The sequence below is a fragment of the Macaca fascicularis genome, chromosome 17, assembly GCF_037993035.2.
Source record: "Macaca fascicularis isolate 582-1 chromosome 17, T2T-MFA8v1.1".
Classification (NCBI taxonomy): domain Eukaryota; kingdom Metazoa; phylum Chordata; class Mammalia; order Primates; family Cercopithecidae; genus Macaca; species Macaca fascicularis.
In genome coordinates this window covers 4,645,456-4,663,884 of record NC_088391.1, presented here as the reverse complement: position 1 = coordinate 4,663,884, position 18,429 = coordinate 4,645,456, and the positions used below count along the sequence as shown (strand labels likewise).

Here is an 18,429-nt window from a genome sequence, read left to right as displayed (position 1 = left end):
TGTGCCCAGGGAGAAGGGAGAAGGGCAAATAACACATCAGCTGCTTTTCCTTTAAGAAACCTTCTCAGAAGCCTTAGCCTGTGACTCCATGTGCATCTCACTGGCTGACCTTTGTAACATGGTCAACCCTAGCTGCAAGGGAGTCAGGGAAGCTGTGAGTTCTAAGCCGAGCTCATTGGTACCCTGAGGGACATGTGAGCTGTTCTGAGGGAAATAGGGAGAATGGATGGTTGGCTGTGTCTGCCACACCTGCCTACCTCTCTAATATGCCTTCCCTTGTTTTATGCTGCCATTTAACACCCTGGCTTCTCATGTCCTCATCCTCTCTATTCCCAGTTGCCCCCCCAAAGTGTTACAATTTCCCAAGACAGCCAGGGTGCACATTGGTTATCCCTGTCCTTCAGCAAAACTCCTGTTTCCTCAGATAGATGTTAGAGCAATAACCTAGTAATTTGTACAGCTGCATGAAAGTTTTTTTTTTCAGATTTTCTGTTATATTTTCCACTTTAAGTACATGGTTCTGTTGTTCTCATAAGCCACTGAAACATCTTGTAAATCTCGACATTTCAGCATCCAAACTTTACTTCCTGGACACCTGAAAGTAGCACAAAATCCTTTTATCTGACTTGTCTTGATTTCTAGTGATTTCCAGGCCCTTGGAGGATTCTGAGGTGGACAAGATAAGGCACATCTTGTGATGTGCCTTACACAACAAGTGAATCAGGATGAAGCCAGGATGAAGCTCTGGCCAGGTAAGTGGAGACGCTTTGGGTAGATGGTTTTGCGAGTCAGTCCGGTGAGAAGTCAGCTGGTCCTCGGCCCTGGGGCAAGGAGGGACAACGTTTTCTGCACAAGTCCAAGAAGCATCACAGGAAAGGGGACTAGTTGATCTCAACAAGACATGCCCATATGTAATGCAAATTCCTTTATCTCTCTCTCTCCTGTAAACAAGTGCACAAGAACTTAAAAACCCCAATAAGCATTTGTCTCTTCAAAGCAGCCACCTAATAAGTGGATTTAAATAATGCAGCTATTGTTCAAAGCATTTTTCTAATTCCTTTTCTGGATGACTTTCAAGCTTATATGAAACTCTCTTGAATTTCCTTACTGGACAATCCTTGTCGTTTAGGATGGGTTTTATTTCAGAAAATACGGAGATTCACATGAAGGCAAACAAGTGAATCAGGATGAAGCCAGAAAGCGCCCCGCTACCCTTAAGGACCCTGTCTCGGCCGGGCGGGTGGCTCAGGCCTGTAATCCCAGCACTTTGGGAGGCCGAGACGGGCGGATCACGAGGTCAGGAGATCCAGACCATCCTGGCTAACACGGTGAAATCCCATCTCTACTAAAAATAGAAAAAATTAGCCGGGCCTGGTGGTGGGCACCTGTAGTCCCAGCTACTCAGGAGGCTGAGGCAGGAGAACAGCGGGAACCCAGGAGGCGGAGCTTGCAGTGAGCTGAGATTCAGCCACTGCACTCCAGCCTGGGCGACAGAGCAGACTCCATCTCAAAACAAAAAGAAAAAAAAAAGAAGAACCCTGTCTCATTCCTCCATAGCTCACCAGAGTTTTCTTTTCAGCAGTTTAACCTGCAGATTCCCGGCTCCTTACATTACATATGCAAAGCCTATAGGGAGAAAAATAAAGGTTTTAAAAAGCAGTCAGCGTCTGAATAGGCACTTATGTAGGTCCAGGAAAATAGTGTGTTTACAGGTTCTGTTGATTTCTGCCTTCACAGTCATCTGATAAGTGGTTACTTCTTCACATGTGGTCTGTGCTTTTTCTAAACCACTGTGAATCCTTCAGCATGCTATCAGCACAAAGAGCTATTCACTTCACTTAGGGAACATGGACACGGAGTTATTAACCCCATAAAGCTGGCCACCTTTAAACTTCTGATCTTGTCTGATAAACGCCTTGTTCCCATGACACTAAACAATGAGTTGAAAGGTAGTCAATAAATCAGAACACTGACTATTCCTCCCACGTACCTCTACAGCTCTCATCAACTCTGCTTTGCCTTTATCTCTGACCTCTTCCCATTTTTTCTCTTCTCTGATTCATGCCTTCTCTCCAGTCGGCTGGGTCCTAGACTGTGCTTTCATTTGTATTTGCCAAGCAGTCTCCTTTTGATCCAGTTACGGGGAGGCGCCCACGTCAGCTCACACTGGGAACGAGAAGAACTGGGCTCTGCTCACTTAGTCCTAGTCCCGCTGGCTGTGTGTGTGGAGCCATGTGCCAGCCCTGGCTTCCAGGGTGGACTCCGGGGTGCAGGTGATTGCCCTGACTGATCCCCTTCACACAAGGTGCCGAGCACCCAGGCAGGGTGCAAACCTGCCCCAGCCCAGACAGACCCTGCAATACAGGCATGAGGTCAGCCTGTGTGTTCACCACCACTCCGGGCAGAAAGAAAACATCTTGAAGAAAGGGGCAGAGTGGAGTAGCCTCCTGGCTACCTCACCCACCTCTCTGCACCTCCCTAACCCACAGAGGACTTGGAGGGACTCCCAGGTGAATTTTTCCATTGGGGAGCAGTACAGGCAACCGAAGGCTGGGACCCCAGGGTCCTGTGAGGTCCTAAGGTTTTTAATCCCCACCCTTGCCCCAGAGCCGTGGCACAGGTCTTCAGCCCAGGGGACGTGGGCAGCAGGCACAGCAGCACTCACCATACAGGGACTGAGGCAGGCCTCGGCCACACGGTGGGCTTATGCCAGGCGAAAGTTTGTCTTATGTCCTGAATAATAAATATGTGTCCGTCATACAGCCTTTGGGTGTACAGAGCCTATTTAAAGCAGACACAGACAGAAACCTGGCCAGGAACCAGAAGCCACTAGCTCTTCCTTTGATTCCATACACAGGGTGGCCCTGCCCATCTCCTCTGACTTCAGGCAGGCATCAGGCAGGTGATTCAGCCAAATAACAAACCAGTCCCTACTAATTTCAGGATTAGGCCTCCAGCAAACCTCAGCTCTGCAGAGCACCTTCTCCCCTCCTCTAACTCCAGAACGTCGAGGGCCATAAGAACTTTAAGTTTAAACTTTCTGTCACATCCTCAACAATTCTCTGGACTAGCCTTGTTCTGTGTGTTTTGGCAATTTTTTTTCCATCCTGAAACACGGAAGTTAGAGAAAATCGCGCATGGGAATTGAAGGATGAAAGTCAGATCTGGGATTCCCTTTCCCTCCCGCCCACGTGGGACAGACTCTGCACTCGGTCTTTGATGCCTGGCTGCTCCGCTGACCCCCAGCATTCAGCGTGGGCTGTGGAAACCCACCCGACACTAGCACCAGAGTCCGGACAGTTCCTTTTTTCAGCCCACACCACCTGGACTTTGGATTTAAAGCCTACGCTGCAGAAGCCACTTCGTTAAAGCACAGGATCCTCAGAAGTCAGCCCATCAGAGGAACTCAACAAACAGATGGTGCGGTGTCCCAGGGTGACAACAACAGAGCGGGTCACCTACCCCCGTGTAGAGTTTGTCACCCAGTTTTCAGCAGTCACACAGGTGGGCTGTTCTACTAAGACTTTAGTGGAACCCATCATTACTTGATCTTGAGTGAGAAAAAAAGGTAAAAAAAAAGGTTTTAGATCGCTTGTGTTCTTGCCAGACCGATTGGTAATAAAATGCCATTTTGCCTGCCAGAAATGTAAGCACAATGCAATTATTCTACAAATAAGTGCAAGTGGCTAACCTTAACTACATATTTTTTAAGGGAAGTAAGCAGGTTTTTGTTTTTTTAAATAAGGTAGGACTTTTTTTATGTTTAAATTATCCTGAAATACACTTTTTGGTTCCCTTGCTCCTGGGAGTCCTGTTTCTAAAACAAGGCCTGTCCACATCAGTGAGGAGTGTTAGAATGCAGATTTCCGGGCCAGGGGCCCAGTGCGGTTGTGGAGGCCCCATGGACCTTCCTGGTGGCTCTGCTCCATCATTTATTTACCTCTTAGCAACACCCTTCTCGTCACCCAGCTAGCCAGCAGCCAGAAAAATCAGACTGTACGTTGGGGTTTGAATAAATTAAAGTGGATGCATTAGAATATCTTGAAACCTTTGCAGAGCAGGTTAGGCAAGTTCCAGAAGGACAGACCTGGCAGAGCATTTCTGGTGACGAAGCCACAATGTCCTTTCCTGTCCCACGTGTAGGTCACCCCTCCGGGCACAAGGACAATGTCCAGTTGGCCACCGTGGAGTCCAATTCTCAGGGCAGACGGCTTGGTTCCGGGACAGACCACTCTACTGCGGCCTGTAGAATCTGCTTTCTTCCTCTGAATAAAGCCCCAGGACCCCAGGACTTACGGTTGATACGTCAGAGGCTCAGTCCATCCAGAGCCTTCCCCTATAAGCAAAAAGCTTCCCCACCCACCCTGAAGAAATTCACAGACATCAAAAGACCACTGTGTGGCATGTAGGTTAGCCCCTGAATTACAGAACAATCTGCTGTCATTTGCTGTAAATGCTGTTAGTTCATTACCTCATCATTCTGCCAATGGGAGCGTGAGGAGCACTTGGATGCAAACTCAATTCGGTAGCAAAAGTAAGAAATAAATGAAGCTGTACCAGACTTGATGCCTGTCCTGTTTTTATTCCTTGCTGTGCAATTTAAATTTATCGTACCATTGTCTTTGAACTTCAAATGTTAAACTTGCTCACAAGTCAACATTTTTTGCTCCATGATCAAAAAATTTGCCCAACAGTGGTTGCTGAACAGTGATCAGCAACCATTGATGGGCACATATTATCTGTGTGGAGATTTACCAATGCTTTGTGAGAAAACAAAAATGCCTGTTCTCAAGAAAAAAATGCCTGTTCTTCCAGCTATGGGCTGGAAGACTCTACACTGAACTTGAATGACTCATCATAGTCATCTCATTTCTTGAGCTCTTGCTATGCTGGAGATCTTCTGTCTCCTTGGTTCACTCTATGGTTCACCCTTCTCCAGCTGCTGTGCCCCCAGAGGCTGCCCTCCGTAGACTACCTGCGGGGGCTCCCCTGCCCTCTGGCCTCTGGTTGGATTTGAGCAATGGGCAGGGAGCCCAGGCAGGGAACTGGAGGGAGAGAGAGGGAAATGACGCCAGCTGTAAACTCCTCCTGCTGGTGTCATTGCGGGATGGCTTTGTCCCTTGACTAAAGGTCACACAGCACCTGCAAGGCAGGTTCTAGCAATGCCTTACTCCCAACCCCTCAGAGCTGGAGAGGGTAGCCTCACTGCTACCAGCACGGGTAAGCTCTGTCCCTGTTGCTTCCTACCCTGGCCACACCTTTGTAAATAATCTCGTTATTAAACAGTCCTCTAGTCATCCCCCTTCCTGCCAGGATTGACTGGCATTTCTACCTCAACATTGGTATTCTCCACCTAAATCCTCAATGCGTTAATGAGGTAATATTACTAATGTCATTATACAAATGTCGGAACTGGTCTCAGAGAGATGAGATAAGACCACACATTAGATAATGAACATGAAAGAATTTAAACCCATTTTTGTTTGATTTCACAATCTCCAATCTTCCCATTGTTATCTATATAGGGAGAAAACTTTTATGGTAAAGATTCCCAGAGCTGCTAATAATAAAAATAACGGACTGAGTGCAGTGGCTCATGCCTGTAATCAAATCTCCAAACTGACAGGCCAAGGCAGGTGGGTCGCTTGAGCCCAGGAGTTTGAGACCAGCCTGGGCAACATAGTGAGACTGCATCTCTACAAAAAATATAAAATTAGCTGGGCATGGTGGCACACGCCTGTAGTCCCAGCTACTCAGTAGGCGAAGGTGGGATGATCCCTTGAGTCCAGGAGGTCTAGGCTGCAGTGAGCCATATTCATACCACTGCACTCCAGCCTGAGTGACAGAATCTATCTCTGTCCTATGCCATGGGAGTCTGTCTCTCTCTCTCTCACACACAAACATATATACGTAAATACTTATTTTTTGCTCGCTTTCTCTTGTCAGGGAAACTCCAGGATAAACACAATTGTCATGGGTTTTAAGGGATATGAAGGAGAAAATTACCCAAGTCTAACATTTACTGAAGAGCAATCTGTCAGCCCCACAGGTCAGAGCAGAGCGTGGCAGTCACAAGACTGAGATCTGCTTTTGAGTCCCTCCATTTCCCATTAAGTTAATGCTGTGAAAAAACTGTTTCATTGGCCGTAGGCTGTACCCCACCTCCAGGTAACCCTCCCCCAGACTCAATCATGGGTCACAGCCACAAAGGCTCCCCATGGCTCCCGCCCCCATGACTTCATCCTGGAGAGGCAGTCCCTGTAGCAAGTGAGGGCAGAGAAGGGAGCGGAATTCCAGCAGGCTCTTGCAACAGACTGGGAGCAGAGGACGATGCTCTCTCATCACTTCTAGAATGCATCAGAAGGGAAGATGCAAGACTCTTGCCTGTCTGATAGGGGGCTGCTGGCTCCCCTGCTCTATTCCTACCTCCCCAAGAACCACAGGGCCCAAGCCAGGAGCAGAGCCAAAGGCAGGTGCTCTCAGCTGCAGGGAAAGGCATAGGGAATAGGGATCATTCGAAATCCACATTCCAGAGTGGGCCCCCTTTCGCCTTCCATCCATCTTTTCCTTACTCTTCCAGTTAATTGACCAAAAGTTTACTGAGCACCTATTGTCAACAACAGCACTAGGCTTCCTGTGTCCTGCCTCCTGATTCCTTTTCACTCCTTCCAAGTGTACCTTTCCTTGGGCTGCCCTCCTCCTTATTCCTCACCTCCAAAATGAACTCTTGCCTCCTTCCTGCTCCTGAGCAACAAAAATATCCATCCCTTGAACCTTGACAATCTCACCTAAGTCAAGGAAGAATTCCCTGGCTAGTAAATTCTCGCTAGGTGAAGTGAGGACTCTGCTTATCCTCCCTTGCTCCTTAAACCACTTGGATCTAATTGGCGAATTTTAGAAATGGTGCTGGGGGTGGTTTAGGTTGCTCCATACAACTCCTCAAGAGATCATTTGTATTCTGTATGCTGAAGGAGGCGTGGAAAAGGAGAAATCTGCTGTACACCCCCACCAGGCCCCCTCGTTCCTGCCTTCCCTTTGCCTTTTCCCTGCACTGAGGCTTGAAATGTCCTAAGTTGCTTTTCCCAAGACAATGAGGTGACTCTCATTAGGAATGACAGGAAGTTTCTCTACTCTAAGTCAAGGGGGGCTCCTCCCTCTCCCTCTCTGTTAGGAGATGCAACTCCCTAACGTGGAGCCTGCAGGCTCCTCTGCTGAAGAAAGCAGAAGAGGTGAGCCCTGAGCCATTAAGCACCAATTCCAGAGCCAGTGCGGCTGCCTCTCCATGCAAGCTGATGTGATGCGGGAGCAGAAACTAAGAGCCTCACAGAGAGTATAGGTCCGGGGCTGGGGGATAAAGGAAACACACGTCAGAGAGGAGAGACAATGGGGCCATTGGGAGAAATACCGGGGAGAGCCCCTGCCTTCCCTGACATTCTCTAATGTTTCCTGTCTGCCACTACCCGCTCTCACCCTGTGAATGAGTTTCAGTTCCTTTCAAGCACATGATCCTTGACCTGAATGAGACTTAGTTCTACAGATCTAGGCAGGCAGGCTGGCTGTGATAGAAAAAAATAAGACAAAAAAATCTGACAATATGCTAGTAACGTCTGATCCCACTGCAAACATTCAGACCAGTCTATGAGGAATGTAAGAAACTAACAAAATGGACCAACCATTGATTATGTAGAAGTAGTGTACACATTAAAAAAAGAACAAAGCTTGGAGTAATTATAACTCCTCGTTTATTACAGCAGACAAAAGCAGTATCTATACAATATAGAATTGCTAAACCAAACTTGAAAACTTCTGTCAAGTGGGCTGTTCAGCTTTTGAAGAGGTGGAATGCCATGTCCAGTTAGACCTGTTGGATGGACCATGACTAAATTCACCTCCAGGGCTGCCACTCTCACCAGAACCCAGATGAGACCACTGCGTCCCATCAGGGCTTCCGCCTTCCTTCGAGAAGGTCTGATACTCTGCAGCTGCCCTGGAGAGGCACCTTGCCCTTCTATCCACCTTGTCCTTCTGTTATGTTAGATACTGGGGGGGCTCTACACCTAGACTGTATCCTCAAAGAGCTTTCAGCAACCTGCTCCCTGGGAGTCTGTAACTTCAGAGAAAGAAGTGTGGCTGTTACCTCCCTCATCTTACAGATGGGAAATGAATGAGAGAGATTCTAAGGTGGTGTCAGTAGACTACTAAAGACAACAAAAACACATTTTAATACACCAAATCTTTAAAAACCAAAAGTCAGTTTATCATCAGTTGCTTTCTCTGTATGAACTCTAGTAACTGCTTTCTTTGGTGAATTTACATGTTGCTGGGGGCTTAGAACACTCTGCTGCCCCAGCTCAGAGGAGGTTGGTGATGATTCTGACAAATCCCATTGCTTTGTGTGTGCCCAGAACCCCAGGCCCATCCTTTCCTAGCTGGGGCCATGCTGGACGGCACCAGCATCTCACATGGCTCCTGAGCCTTCCTTTCCCATGGCCGGAGTCTGCCCAGGTTATCTCAAAAGCCTGAAAACAGGAAATGTGTTAGGGAATTAACAATGATCTCTGGGTGGAGGAGCTTTAAATGACTTATTTTCTGCTTTAAACATTCCTGTATATTCCCCAATGGGCCTTCACTGCCTTTGTAATTTTTATTAATCAAGAAGTTTCTCATGCTCTCATCTGGAAGAATCTGAAGCCCTATATACAAGACATTATCCGAGATGTTATTTTTCCACTGATGTGCACAGATGCCGACGAGGAACTTTGGCAAGAAGACCCTTACGAATATATACGCACAAAGTATGATGTGTTTGAAGATTTCCTTTCTCCTACCACTGCTGCCCAGACACTTCTGTTTACAGCCTGTAGTAAGAGGAAAGAGGTACTGCAAAAGACTGGGATTTTGTTACCAGATTCTTACAGAACCAAATGCTGAGCCTCGAAAAAACGATGGAGCCCTGCATAGGATTGGCTCTTTAGCTGAAATACTTCTGAAGAAAAAGATCTGTAAAGATCAGACAGAATGCATGTTGCAGATTCATGTACTCCCTCTCTTTAGCAGTGAACTAGGCTACGTGAGAGCAAGGGCTTGCTGGGTACTTTACTATTTTTGTGAAGTGAAGTTCAAAAGTGATCAGAACCTTCAAACAGCCTTAGAGCTAACAAGAAGATGTCTGATTGATGATAGAGAAATGCTTGTGAAAGTGGAAGCTGCCATTGCCCTTCAAGTATTGATCAGCAATCAAGAAAAAGCTAAAGAATATACCATGCCATTCATCAGACCTGTCATGCAGGCTCTTTTTTGTATTACAAGAGAAACAGAAAATGGTGACCTTACCAATGTAATTCAGAAAATGATCCATGAATATAGTGAAGAAATTACTCCTATTGCAGTAGAAATGACACAACATTTGGCAATGACATTTAACCAAGTAATCCAGACGGGGCCAGATGATGAAGGTAGTGATGACAAAGCAGTTACTGCTATGGGAATTCTTTTTTTTTCCCCCCCACTGAATGAGTCTCTTTTTATTTTCTTGGTGATCTCTTCCAGTTAACTACTTCCGTTGTAGGTGATAAAATGGGTAAGGCTCCACACTTCAGATGCTGGCACTGCTCTGAGCATGGTCTTTCCCTTTATTGCAACTCACAATCAAAACCTTTGATTCTTTTTTATATTCCAGTCCCAGAAGTAGTCTCCACTGTAGAAGTTAATTGATGAGTCGTAGCCTACGACCAGGCTCTAGCTCCTCCAGGAACACTACAGGATGAATTTAACTATGCATTAAACTAAAAGGTATTCTCTCAAATATTTGCTATGGGAATTCTTAATACAATTGACACACTGAGGGTAGTTGAAGATCATAAAGAGATAACCCAACAGCTCGAGGGAATCTGCTTACAGGTCATTGGTACTGTTTTACAACAACATGTCTTAGAATTCTCTGAGATCTTCTCTTTAGCGCACAGTTTGACATGTGAACAAGTGTCTCCACAGATGTGGCAGCTACCTTGTATTTGAAGTCTTTGAGCAAGATGGCTTTAATTATTTTACAGATATGATGCCCTTCCTTCATAACTATGTAGCAGTTGATACAGACACACTTCTGTCTGACACCAATTATCTTGAAATGATATACAGTCTGTGCAAAAAGGTTTTTACAGGAGTTGCAGGAGAAGATGCAGAGTGTCACACAGCAAAATTGTTTGAGGTCATCATTCTGCAGTGCAAAGGGCGTGGCATTGACCAGAGGAACTGGGGAGTGATGAAGATGATATTGATGAAGATGGGCAAGAATATTTGGAGATTCTGGCTAAGCAGGCTGGTGATGATGGAGATGGTGAAGATTGAGATGATGATGTGGAAGAGAATTTTCTGGAAGGCTATTCCACAATCATTGATAATGAAGATAACCCTGTTGATGAGTATCAGACATTTAAAGTTATCTTTCGAACGATTCAAAATCGTAATCCTGTGTGGTATCAGGCTCTGACTCATTGTCTTAATGAAGAACAAAGAAAACAGAGTTACAGCAAAGAAAACCGTATACAGCAACTCTGACTGATCAAAGGAGAGCAGCCCATGAATCCAAAATGATTGAGAAGCATGGAGGATACAAATTCAGTGCCCCATTTGTGCCAAGTTCTTTCAACTTCGGAGGCCCAGCACCAGGGATGAATTGAGTTCTCTCTTTCTTTCCTGCTGTGTGACTGTAGTGAACAGCTTGTGTTCCTCCTAGTCGTGGTTCCAGAACTGGTTCATGTTATCTATTCTAAACTAATGATCAATAGATGGAAAAAGAAACAACAACCCCAGAGATGGGACCTGATCATGCAGCCTGGCACTGGAAAAGAAACCAGCCGGATTTTGGTCGGGGGGTAGGGGTGGGGGTTGGGGATGGGGGGTGGGGATGGGGGGTAGGGGTGGGGGGTGGAGATGGGAGGTAACTCAGGGGGCATATTTTCTTTATTTTTTGAAGAAAGTAAGATCCTGACTCTGAAGCTTCAAAGGGGAAGCTGTGGAAATCTGAAACAAGAGCGGATGTCAGGCAGCTTTTCCTTTTCTAACGAAAAAATAGGCACGGGCTACAGGACTACTTAAAACGTCTCATTTACAGTATGAACTCAAAGGCAGATGTAGGCCGGGTGCGGTGGCTCAAGCCTGTAATCCCAGCACTTTGGGAGGCTGAAACGGGCGGATCACGAGGTCAGGAGATCGAGACCATCCTGGCTAACACGGTGAAACCCCGTCTCTACTAAAAAATACAAAAAACTAGCCGGGCGAGGTGGCGGCGCCTGTGGTCCCAGCTATTCCGGAGGCTGAGGCAGGAGAATGGCGTAAACCCGGGAGGCAGAGCTTGCAGTGAGCGGAGATCCGGCCACTGCACTCCAGCCTGGGAGACAGAGCGAGACTCCGTCTCAAAAAAAAAAAAAGGTAGATGTAATTTTTACACCTATGAGTATTTGCCCAATTTCTGTCTCTTCCTCACCATTGGGTATCTATTCTTTATACGTAAATAATATAAGATAATGATAGCCTTATTCAATCCTCATCATTTTCATTCATCATTGTTCCTGTGTAGATTATTGGACATTTATTGTAGCACTACATAACTCATTATAAAAATCTGTAAATGAATTAGCACTTTCATATTGAAACAAGCCTGCTAGCCTATGTATAAAATAGCAAAATGTTTGCTGTTTATAAAAAGATGTAATGGGGTGGGGGACAAGGGTAATTTCAAGTTATTAATTTAAAAATGAACTAGCAATTTTGTACCTGGTGACTTTGTGGTGCGCTAGCCTCTGACAGTGACTTGAACTCGGTATTGTAAAAAGGGGTTAGTGGTATTTCATTACGGCTAAAAGTGACAACTCCCTCTGTGTCCTGCTTTTCTTAAAGCTGTCAGTGTACAAGTGGGTGTCTGAATACCAGACCTTACTGTAAAAAAATAAGAAAGGTGGTATCCAGAGCATATAAATTGGATCTAAAGTTCTGCTCTTAAAGAGTTCATCTAAGAGTATGGCTAAACATCTGTATATGCAATCTATTAAAAGAACTGAATTCGGAAAAAAAATAAAAAGCAAGCAGGCACTCCTACTTCCTCCTTATCGTTTGTTATCTTGCAGTTTTCTTCCTCAGACCCAGACCCCAGGAAGCTTCCCACAGTCAGTACCATCCGCTCTTTCGTGACAGTGCTGTACCTGATTTCACCCCTGGGAGGAGAACTCAAGGTGCTTTTCTCTCCATCCATGTTTGGCCCCATTTCTTCTTGTAAACTGTAAGTAGCTGGTAGGCAAAGAAAACATGTGGCAGCCTCGCCAGCTTCTAAACATGTGCAAGGACTTTTTTAAGAGGATACCTTAATTTCGATTTTAAGCTTTTGTAATAACAACAAGCCATTATGGAGCATTACTTTGTGCCAATTCATAAGCAGTAGTATTTCACCTTCACGGAACCCAGGAACTGGATAATACTATTGTCCTCGCTTTTCACGTGAGAAAACAGAGGCAGAGGGTGGTGCAGTGGCTTACACAAGGCCAGGCAGCTAGTGAGTGGTGCAGCCAGATCTGAATCTAGGCAGCCTGACCCTGAAGACCACGCTCCTGATGAGTAAAAGGTGGAGAAATTTAACTCCTTTTACTTGTGGTTCCTACTGCTGCTGTGCCTGATAAGGACACAGGCAAGTAAAGACAACTTGGCCATAAATCTTCCCCAAAGAAAAGCAACACAGCCAAAGTGCCAAAGTTAGTGACCCAGGCGACTCGCCCAGAGCGTCTGCTTGGCAAAGGCGTGAGTCTTTCACAGTCCGCAGTGTTTCCCTGGAGTCACACTCCAATTTCTCAATAACCACTTACTAGGAAATTAAACAGTAGCAGTAGAACCCTGATTTTTTTTTTTCAGAGGCGGAAACAGAATCCCAAGAGTTTCCGGGGAGGGAGGAAGGCACAGAGGGAGACAGGGCTGAGGATTGCCTAAACGCCTGATACACACCACAGCAGGCCTGCACCTGATCCATTCGCCCCCAAGACAGAGAAATAAACAGATCGATGGAACAACAGCCATTTGGTGATTGTTTCTTGTCACTCTGTGGGGGCAGGGCTGGGGACGGCTGGGAAACTGCAAGCTATCTGAAGAAAACTTCCGCATTTGCTCCCCCATGGAAAAGCTAATGGGAATTCTGTCTAAACGGCATGGTGTTTACTATCAGGACACAGTCCCAAAGCATTCTCCTGGCATGCGTAGAAAAAGCGTTCTCCTGGCATGCGTAGACTGACGGAGAATTAGCTCTGCCTGCCATGCACAGGAGCTGGCCGCTCTTGGGCCTTGGGAACTCTCCCAGGTTTCCTTCCTTGGCAGCCACAGCAGGAATCCTGAATTGTTTACAGTGAAGCCAGGAGATAAGACCATCACCGCAAGGAGTTCAGATTCTTTTGCTAAATTAGAAGAAACAGATGAGACAAAGCTTGCAAAGGGGCTCTGCTGTTTTAAGTCATGGGCTGCCTTTGAGGACCCTTTAGAGAGAGCTGTGGACACCATGCAGAGGTTCTCACAGACGTTTGCCTCAGCTGGAGCAAAAGCATTCCCCAGAAGAAGTTCTGAGAGATGCCTGTGAAGGTGGTATCCTACATGTCTGGGCTCACTGGAAAACATCTAGCAGCTTCTGAGAAAAAGTATGGTTTGCAAAGTCAAGTTTGGTCAACGTTTTTTTCTCCCTATCAATTTGAAAACTTTTCTGTTGAATTTGTACACAATTTTTTTTAAATATTCCTGGGAACATTGCTCAAGAACCTTTTTTTTTTTCCTAGGGGCCCACCACAAACTGACCGTGTGACTTTGGGCCAGTTGCTTAACCTCCCTAAGGTTCCATTTTTCCCCTCTATAAAATGGGAATGTAAGTTAGTGTCAGCTGGGTGCGGTGGCTCATGCCTGTAATCCCAGCACTTTGGGAGGCCAAGCTGGGCAGATCACAAGATCAGGAGATCGAGACCATCCTGGCTAACATAATGAAACCTTGTCTCTACTAAATATACAAAAAATTAGCTGGGCACGATGGCAGGTGCCTGTAGTCCCAACTATTCAGGAGGCTGAGGCAGGAGAATCACTTGAAACCAGGAGGCAGAAGTTGCAGTGAGCCGAGATCACACCACTGCACTACAGCCTGGGCAACAGAACAAGACTCCATCTCAAAAAACAAAAAAACAAAAAAAACTCTATCAGTGTCTACCTGATAGAGTTATAAACTTTGTAAAGTTCGCACTTAACACAGGAAGTAGCACATGGTTAGTACCAAATAATCGTTAGTTCTTCTTCCTGTTGCTATTATTTGTTATTGAGAGGTGATTATGTGTTAGGTACCACACCAGGGCTAGAGATGGGTAAGACTATCATGTGGTCCCTGTCCCTAAAAAACAGAATCACGCAGTCCTGCTTGGGGTGTAGTACCTGAAGTTACCACACCAGCATCACCAGGAACTTGGTGAAAATGCAGATTCTCAGGCCCTACCCCAGACCCACTGGGTCAGAAACTCTGGGGGTGGGGCTTAGTCATCTGTGTTTTAATAAACCACCTAGGAGACTGACGCAGGCTACAAGCTTGGAATGAATAAGCCACATCTGACATGTGCTTTGTAACGATTCTACATTTCAGTGAATTGAGCTTCCTGTGCTTAGGAATTCCTTGGTTCCCGAATGTATCACGTATAAATAATCCACATGTGCCACGAGTAACTAGTAAGAGTAGTTTTGTAATTTTCAGAAATGCATAAGCAATTCTGCAGACATGACATTTTTCTGTTGTAAATTAGAAATAATTTATCTGTAAATTAGGGATTAGACCCCTGGTGGCAAAAAGAGACTGTGATGGGGAGTGAGTGCTCTCAGGCATAGAACAATGTCAGGTGGAGGAACACACAGTGCTTTTTCCCAGCACCTGGCTTCTCTGGTGGTGGTCTACGCTCAGGTTTGGAGTTCTGTGCTGTTCCAGATTTCCTCATATGCTGCGGCTTCTGGTTTTCTGTTCTTAGAGTTTTGATCAACCAATTTATAATCTGTAGTTGGTTGTAACAAATGGAGCTGATAGCCAGAAAAATATATTACATACTTCTTTAAGATAACTAACATCAGGCCGGGCGCGGTGGCTCAAGCCTGTAATCCCAGCACTTTGGGAGGCCGAGACGGGTGGATCACGAGGTCAGGAGATCGAGACTATCCTGGCTAACACGGTGAAACCCCGTCTCTACTAAAAAATACAAAAAACTAGCCGGGCGAGGTGGCGGGCGCCTATAGTCCCAGCTACTCGGGAGGCTGAGGCAGGAGAATGGCGTGAACCCAGGAGGCGGAGCTTGCAGTGAGCCGAGATCCGGCCACTGCACTCCAGCCTGGGCTACAGAGCGAGACTCCGTCTCAAAAAAAAAAAAAAAAAAAAAAAAAAAAGATAACTAACATCATTCAGGTTTTTAAATGCCATTTTTTTGAAAAGTGAAATAATTTTTACAACGTGAGTTTGATGATGTGAGGTTTACCCGATTATATTGTCGATGCTGAATAAGATATACATTACTGGTACTATTAAAGAATATAAACAAAAAATATTTCTTTACATAATGACATTCCAGTTCTAGGCAGGACCTACATAGCCCAAACAAGTGAATGAAATTAACAGCAAAACTCAGGTCATTGCAGTGTCTTGGGAGGACGGTCACATCACAGTAAAGGAATGAGTTTGGGGTGTTTTTTTTTTTTCCTCTTATTTTCTGTTTCTCTTTTTAAAGGCACTTAAAGGCTATTTTAGGAAGCCTCCTTTTGGGACAACAAAACTCAGAGAAAAATGTTGTAAGCAGGTCTAGAGAACTGGATGGTGACTACACCTCCTAAGGTCTACAATTTGCCCAGATCTATGCAGGAATGAATCAAAAACTGACATCACTAAAGTCATACAGAAATATATTTGATGAGGTATTGTCTAAATGGTGAGAAACTGTAAACCCAAACTGCATCATCTGTAGCGGCATAATAGTCCCGATACAATATTTGGTTATGGGTTAGCAAAGACAAGGATAACTAGGTTACAAAGCCAGGACAAGAGAGAGGAAAACCTGGACAAGGCCCAGTCAATGATGGCTAATTCCTAAAATTAACACCAGACCACAGACACTGCCTCTATGAGATACACTATGTTCTATATCTACATATAGATTACTAAACCTGTATGTAGATTTGTTATTCCATCTACAGTGTAGGTACAGTTATTACAGAGCAGCAAATCTCTTTTGTTTTTATAAATGTAAAAACTACATTTATAAAAGTGCAGCATACTGATTATCTTAGTAAGCTTGGGCTGGCTCTAACAAAACTCCATAGACTGGGTGGCTTAAATAACAGACATGAACTTTGTTCAGAGTTCTGGAGGCTGGGAAGTCCAAGACCAAGATGCCCTCTGATTAAGTTCCCGGTGAGGGCTCTCCTCCCAGCTTGCAGACAGCTGCCTTCTCACTGTGTCCTCAGATGGCAGAGAGAGAGGACACAAGCTCTCTGGTGTCTCTTCACCTGATGGCATTAATGCCACTATGAGAACCCCATCCTCATGATCTCATCTAAGCCTAATTACCTCCCAAAGGCCCTTTCTCCAAACATCAGCACATGGTGGGGTAGGAATTCAACATGCAAATTTTGGGGGACACAGTTAAGTCTATGGCAATGGTGAACCCCTCATGCTTCAGAGACCATTGGAACTAGGCTGAAATCCTACCTCAGCGACTTTGCATTTGTGAGTCATTGGGTACATGCATCACCCTCTCGAGACATTTCCTCTGTAAAATGAGGGTAAAATCAACTCCTAGACAGAGTTGTTGTGGGGACTGCCCGAGATAGTGAAGACCAAGTGCAGGAGATAAGTGCAAGGCACAAAGCACAGGCCCAGGAAATGCTACTGCGGCAGCCACCCTCCAAGATGCCCCTCGATCCCCGCCTGCTGCTGTCCAGGCCTTTCAGCTCTCAATGTGTGTGTCTCCCAGTTCTGTGTCCCCCGTCTTGGAGGATGGCAGGTGCAGTCAGCAGCCGTCTTCTGATGGAGGTGGGCCTTTGGGGGGTGATGAGTCATGAAAGCAGAGTCCTCATGATGGGACTAGCGCCTGAGAGCTCATTTGCTCTGTCCACCACGCAAGGACACAGTGAGAAGATGCCACCCAGGAAAGCAGGAGCTCACCAGACGCTGAACCTGCTGCCACCTTCATCTTAGATTTCCCAGCACACAAAACTGTGGGAAATTTCTGTTGTTCGTGAGCCACTCAGTTCACAGTGTTCTGTCATAGCAGCCTGAATGGTCTAGGACATCTGTATACTCACCTCCCACAGTGACAGAGCTGAGCTGGGACCCCAACAGGACACTGCACAAATGATGGCGTGTGACTTCGGAGACTAGATCATAAGGTGCTGTGGCTCTCACCGTGTCCTCTCCCGAGTCACCCGCTCTGTGGCTCTCACCGTGTCCTCTCCCGAGTCACCCGCTCCGTGGCTCTCACCCTGTCCTCTCCCGAGTCACCCGCTCCGTGGCTCTCACCGTGTCCTCTCCCGAGTCACCCGCTCCGTGGCTCTCGCCCTGTCCTCCCGAGTCACCCGCTCCATGGCTCTCGCCCTGTCCTCCCGAGTCACCTGCCCCGTGGCTCTCACCCTGTCCTCCCAAGTCACCCACCACGTGGCTCTTGCCCTGTCCTCCCGAGTCACCCGCTCCGTGGCTCTCGCCCTATCCTCTCCCGAGTGACCCACCCCGTGGCTCTCACCGTGTCCTCTCCCGAGTCACCCGCTCCATGGCTCTCGCCCTGTCCTCCCGAGTCACCTGCCCCGTGGCTCTCACCCTGTCCTCCCGAGTCACCCGCTCCGTGGCTCTCACCCTGTCCTCCCGAGTCACCCGCCACGTGGCTCTCGCCCTGTCCTCCCGAGTCACCTGCCCCGTGGCTCTCACCCTATCCTCTCCCGAGTGACCCACCCCGTGGCTCTCACCGTGTCCTCTCCCGAGTCACCCGCTCCGTGGCTTTTGCCCTGTCCTCCCGAGTCACCTGCCCCGTGGCTCTCACCCTGTCCTCCCGAGTCACCCGCTCCGTGGCTCTCACCCTGTCCTCCCGAGTCACCCGCCACGTGGCTCTCGCCCTGTCCTCCCGAGTCACCTGCCCCGTGGCTCTCACCCTGTCCTCCCGAGTCACCCGCTCCGTGGCTCTCACCCTGTCCTCCCGAGTCACCCGCCACGTGGCTCTCGCCCTGTCCTCCCGAGTCACCCGCTCCGTGGCTCTCGCCCTGTCCTCTCCCGAGTCACCCACCCCGTGGCTCTCACTGTGTCCTCTCCCGAGTCACCCGCTCCGTGGCTTTTGCCCTGTCCTCCCCTGAGTCACCCGCCCCGTGGCTCTCGCCCTGTCCTCCCCTGAGTCACCCGCCCCG

General features: G+C 47.0%; 2 protein-coding genes across 11 annotated transcripts in view; one reads left to right on the top strand and one right to left on the bottom strand.

Moving 5' to 3' along the window:
* SPATA13 (spermatogenesis associated 13) overlaps nt 1-18,429 on the bottom strand; it is a 327,141-nt gene that overhangs the window by 182,224 nt on the left and 126,488 nt on the right. The window lies entirely within an intron of this gene.
* Nucleotides 6,192-18,378, top strand: LOC107127914 (importin-7-like). The gene is given in 6 exon segments (XM_065533378.2): nt 6,192-8,891; nt 8,893-9,477; nt 9,810-10,004; nt 10,006-10,421; nt 10,736-10,874; nt 17,976-18,378. Coding segments are annotated over 6 exon segments (1,896 nt in total). The 5' UTR covers nt 6,192-8,733.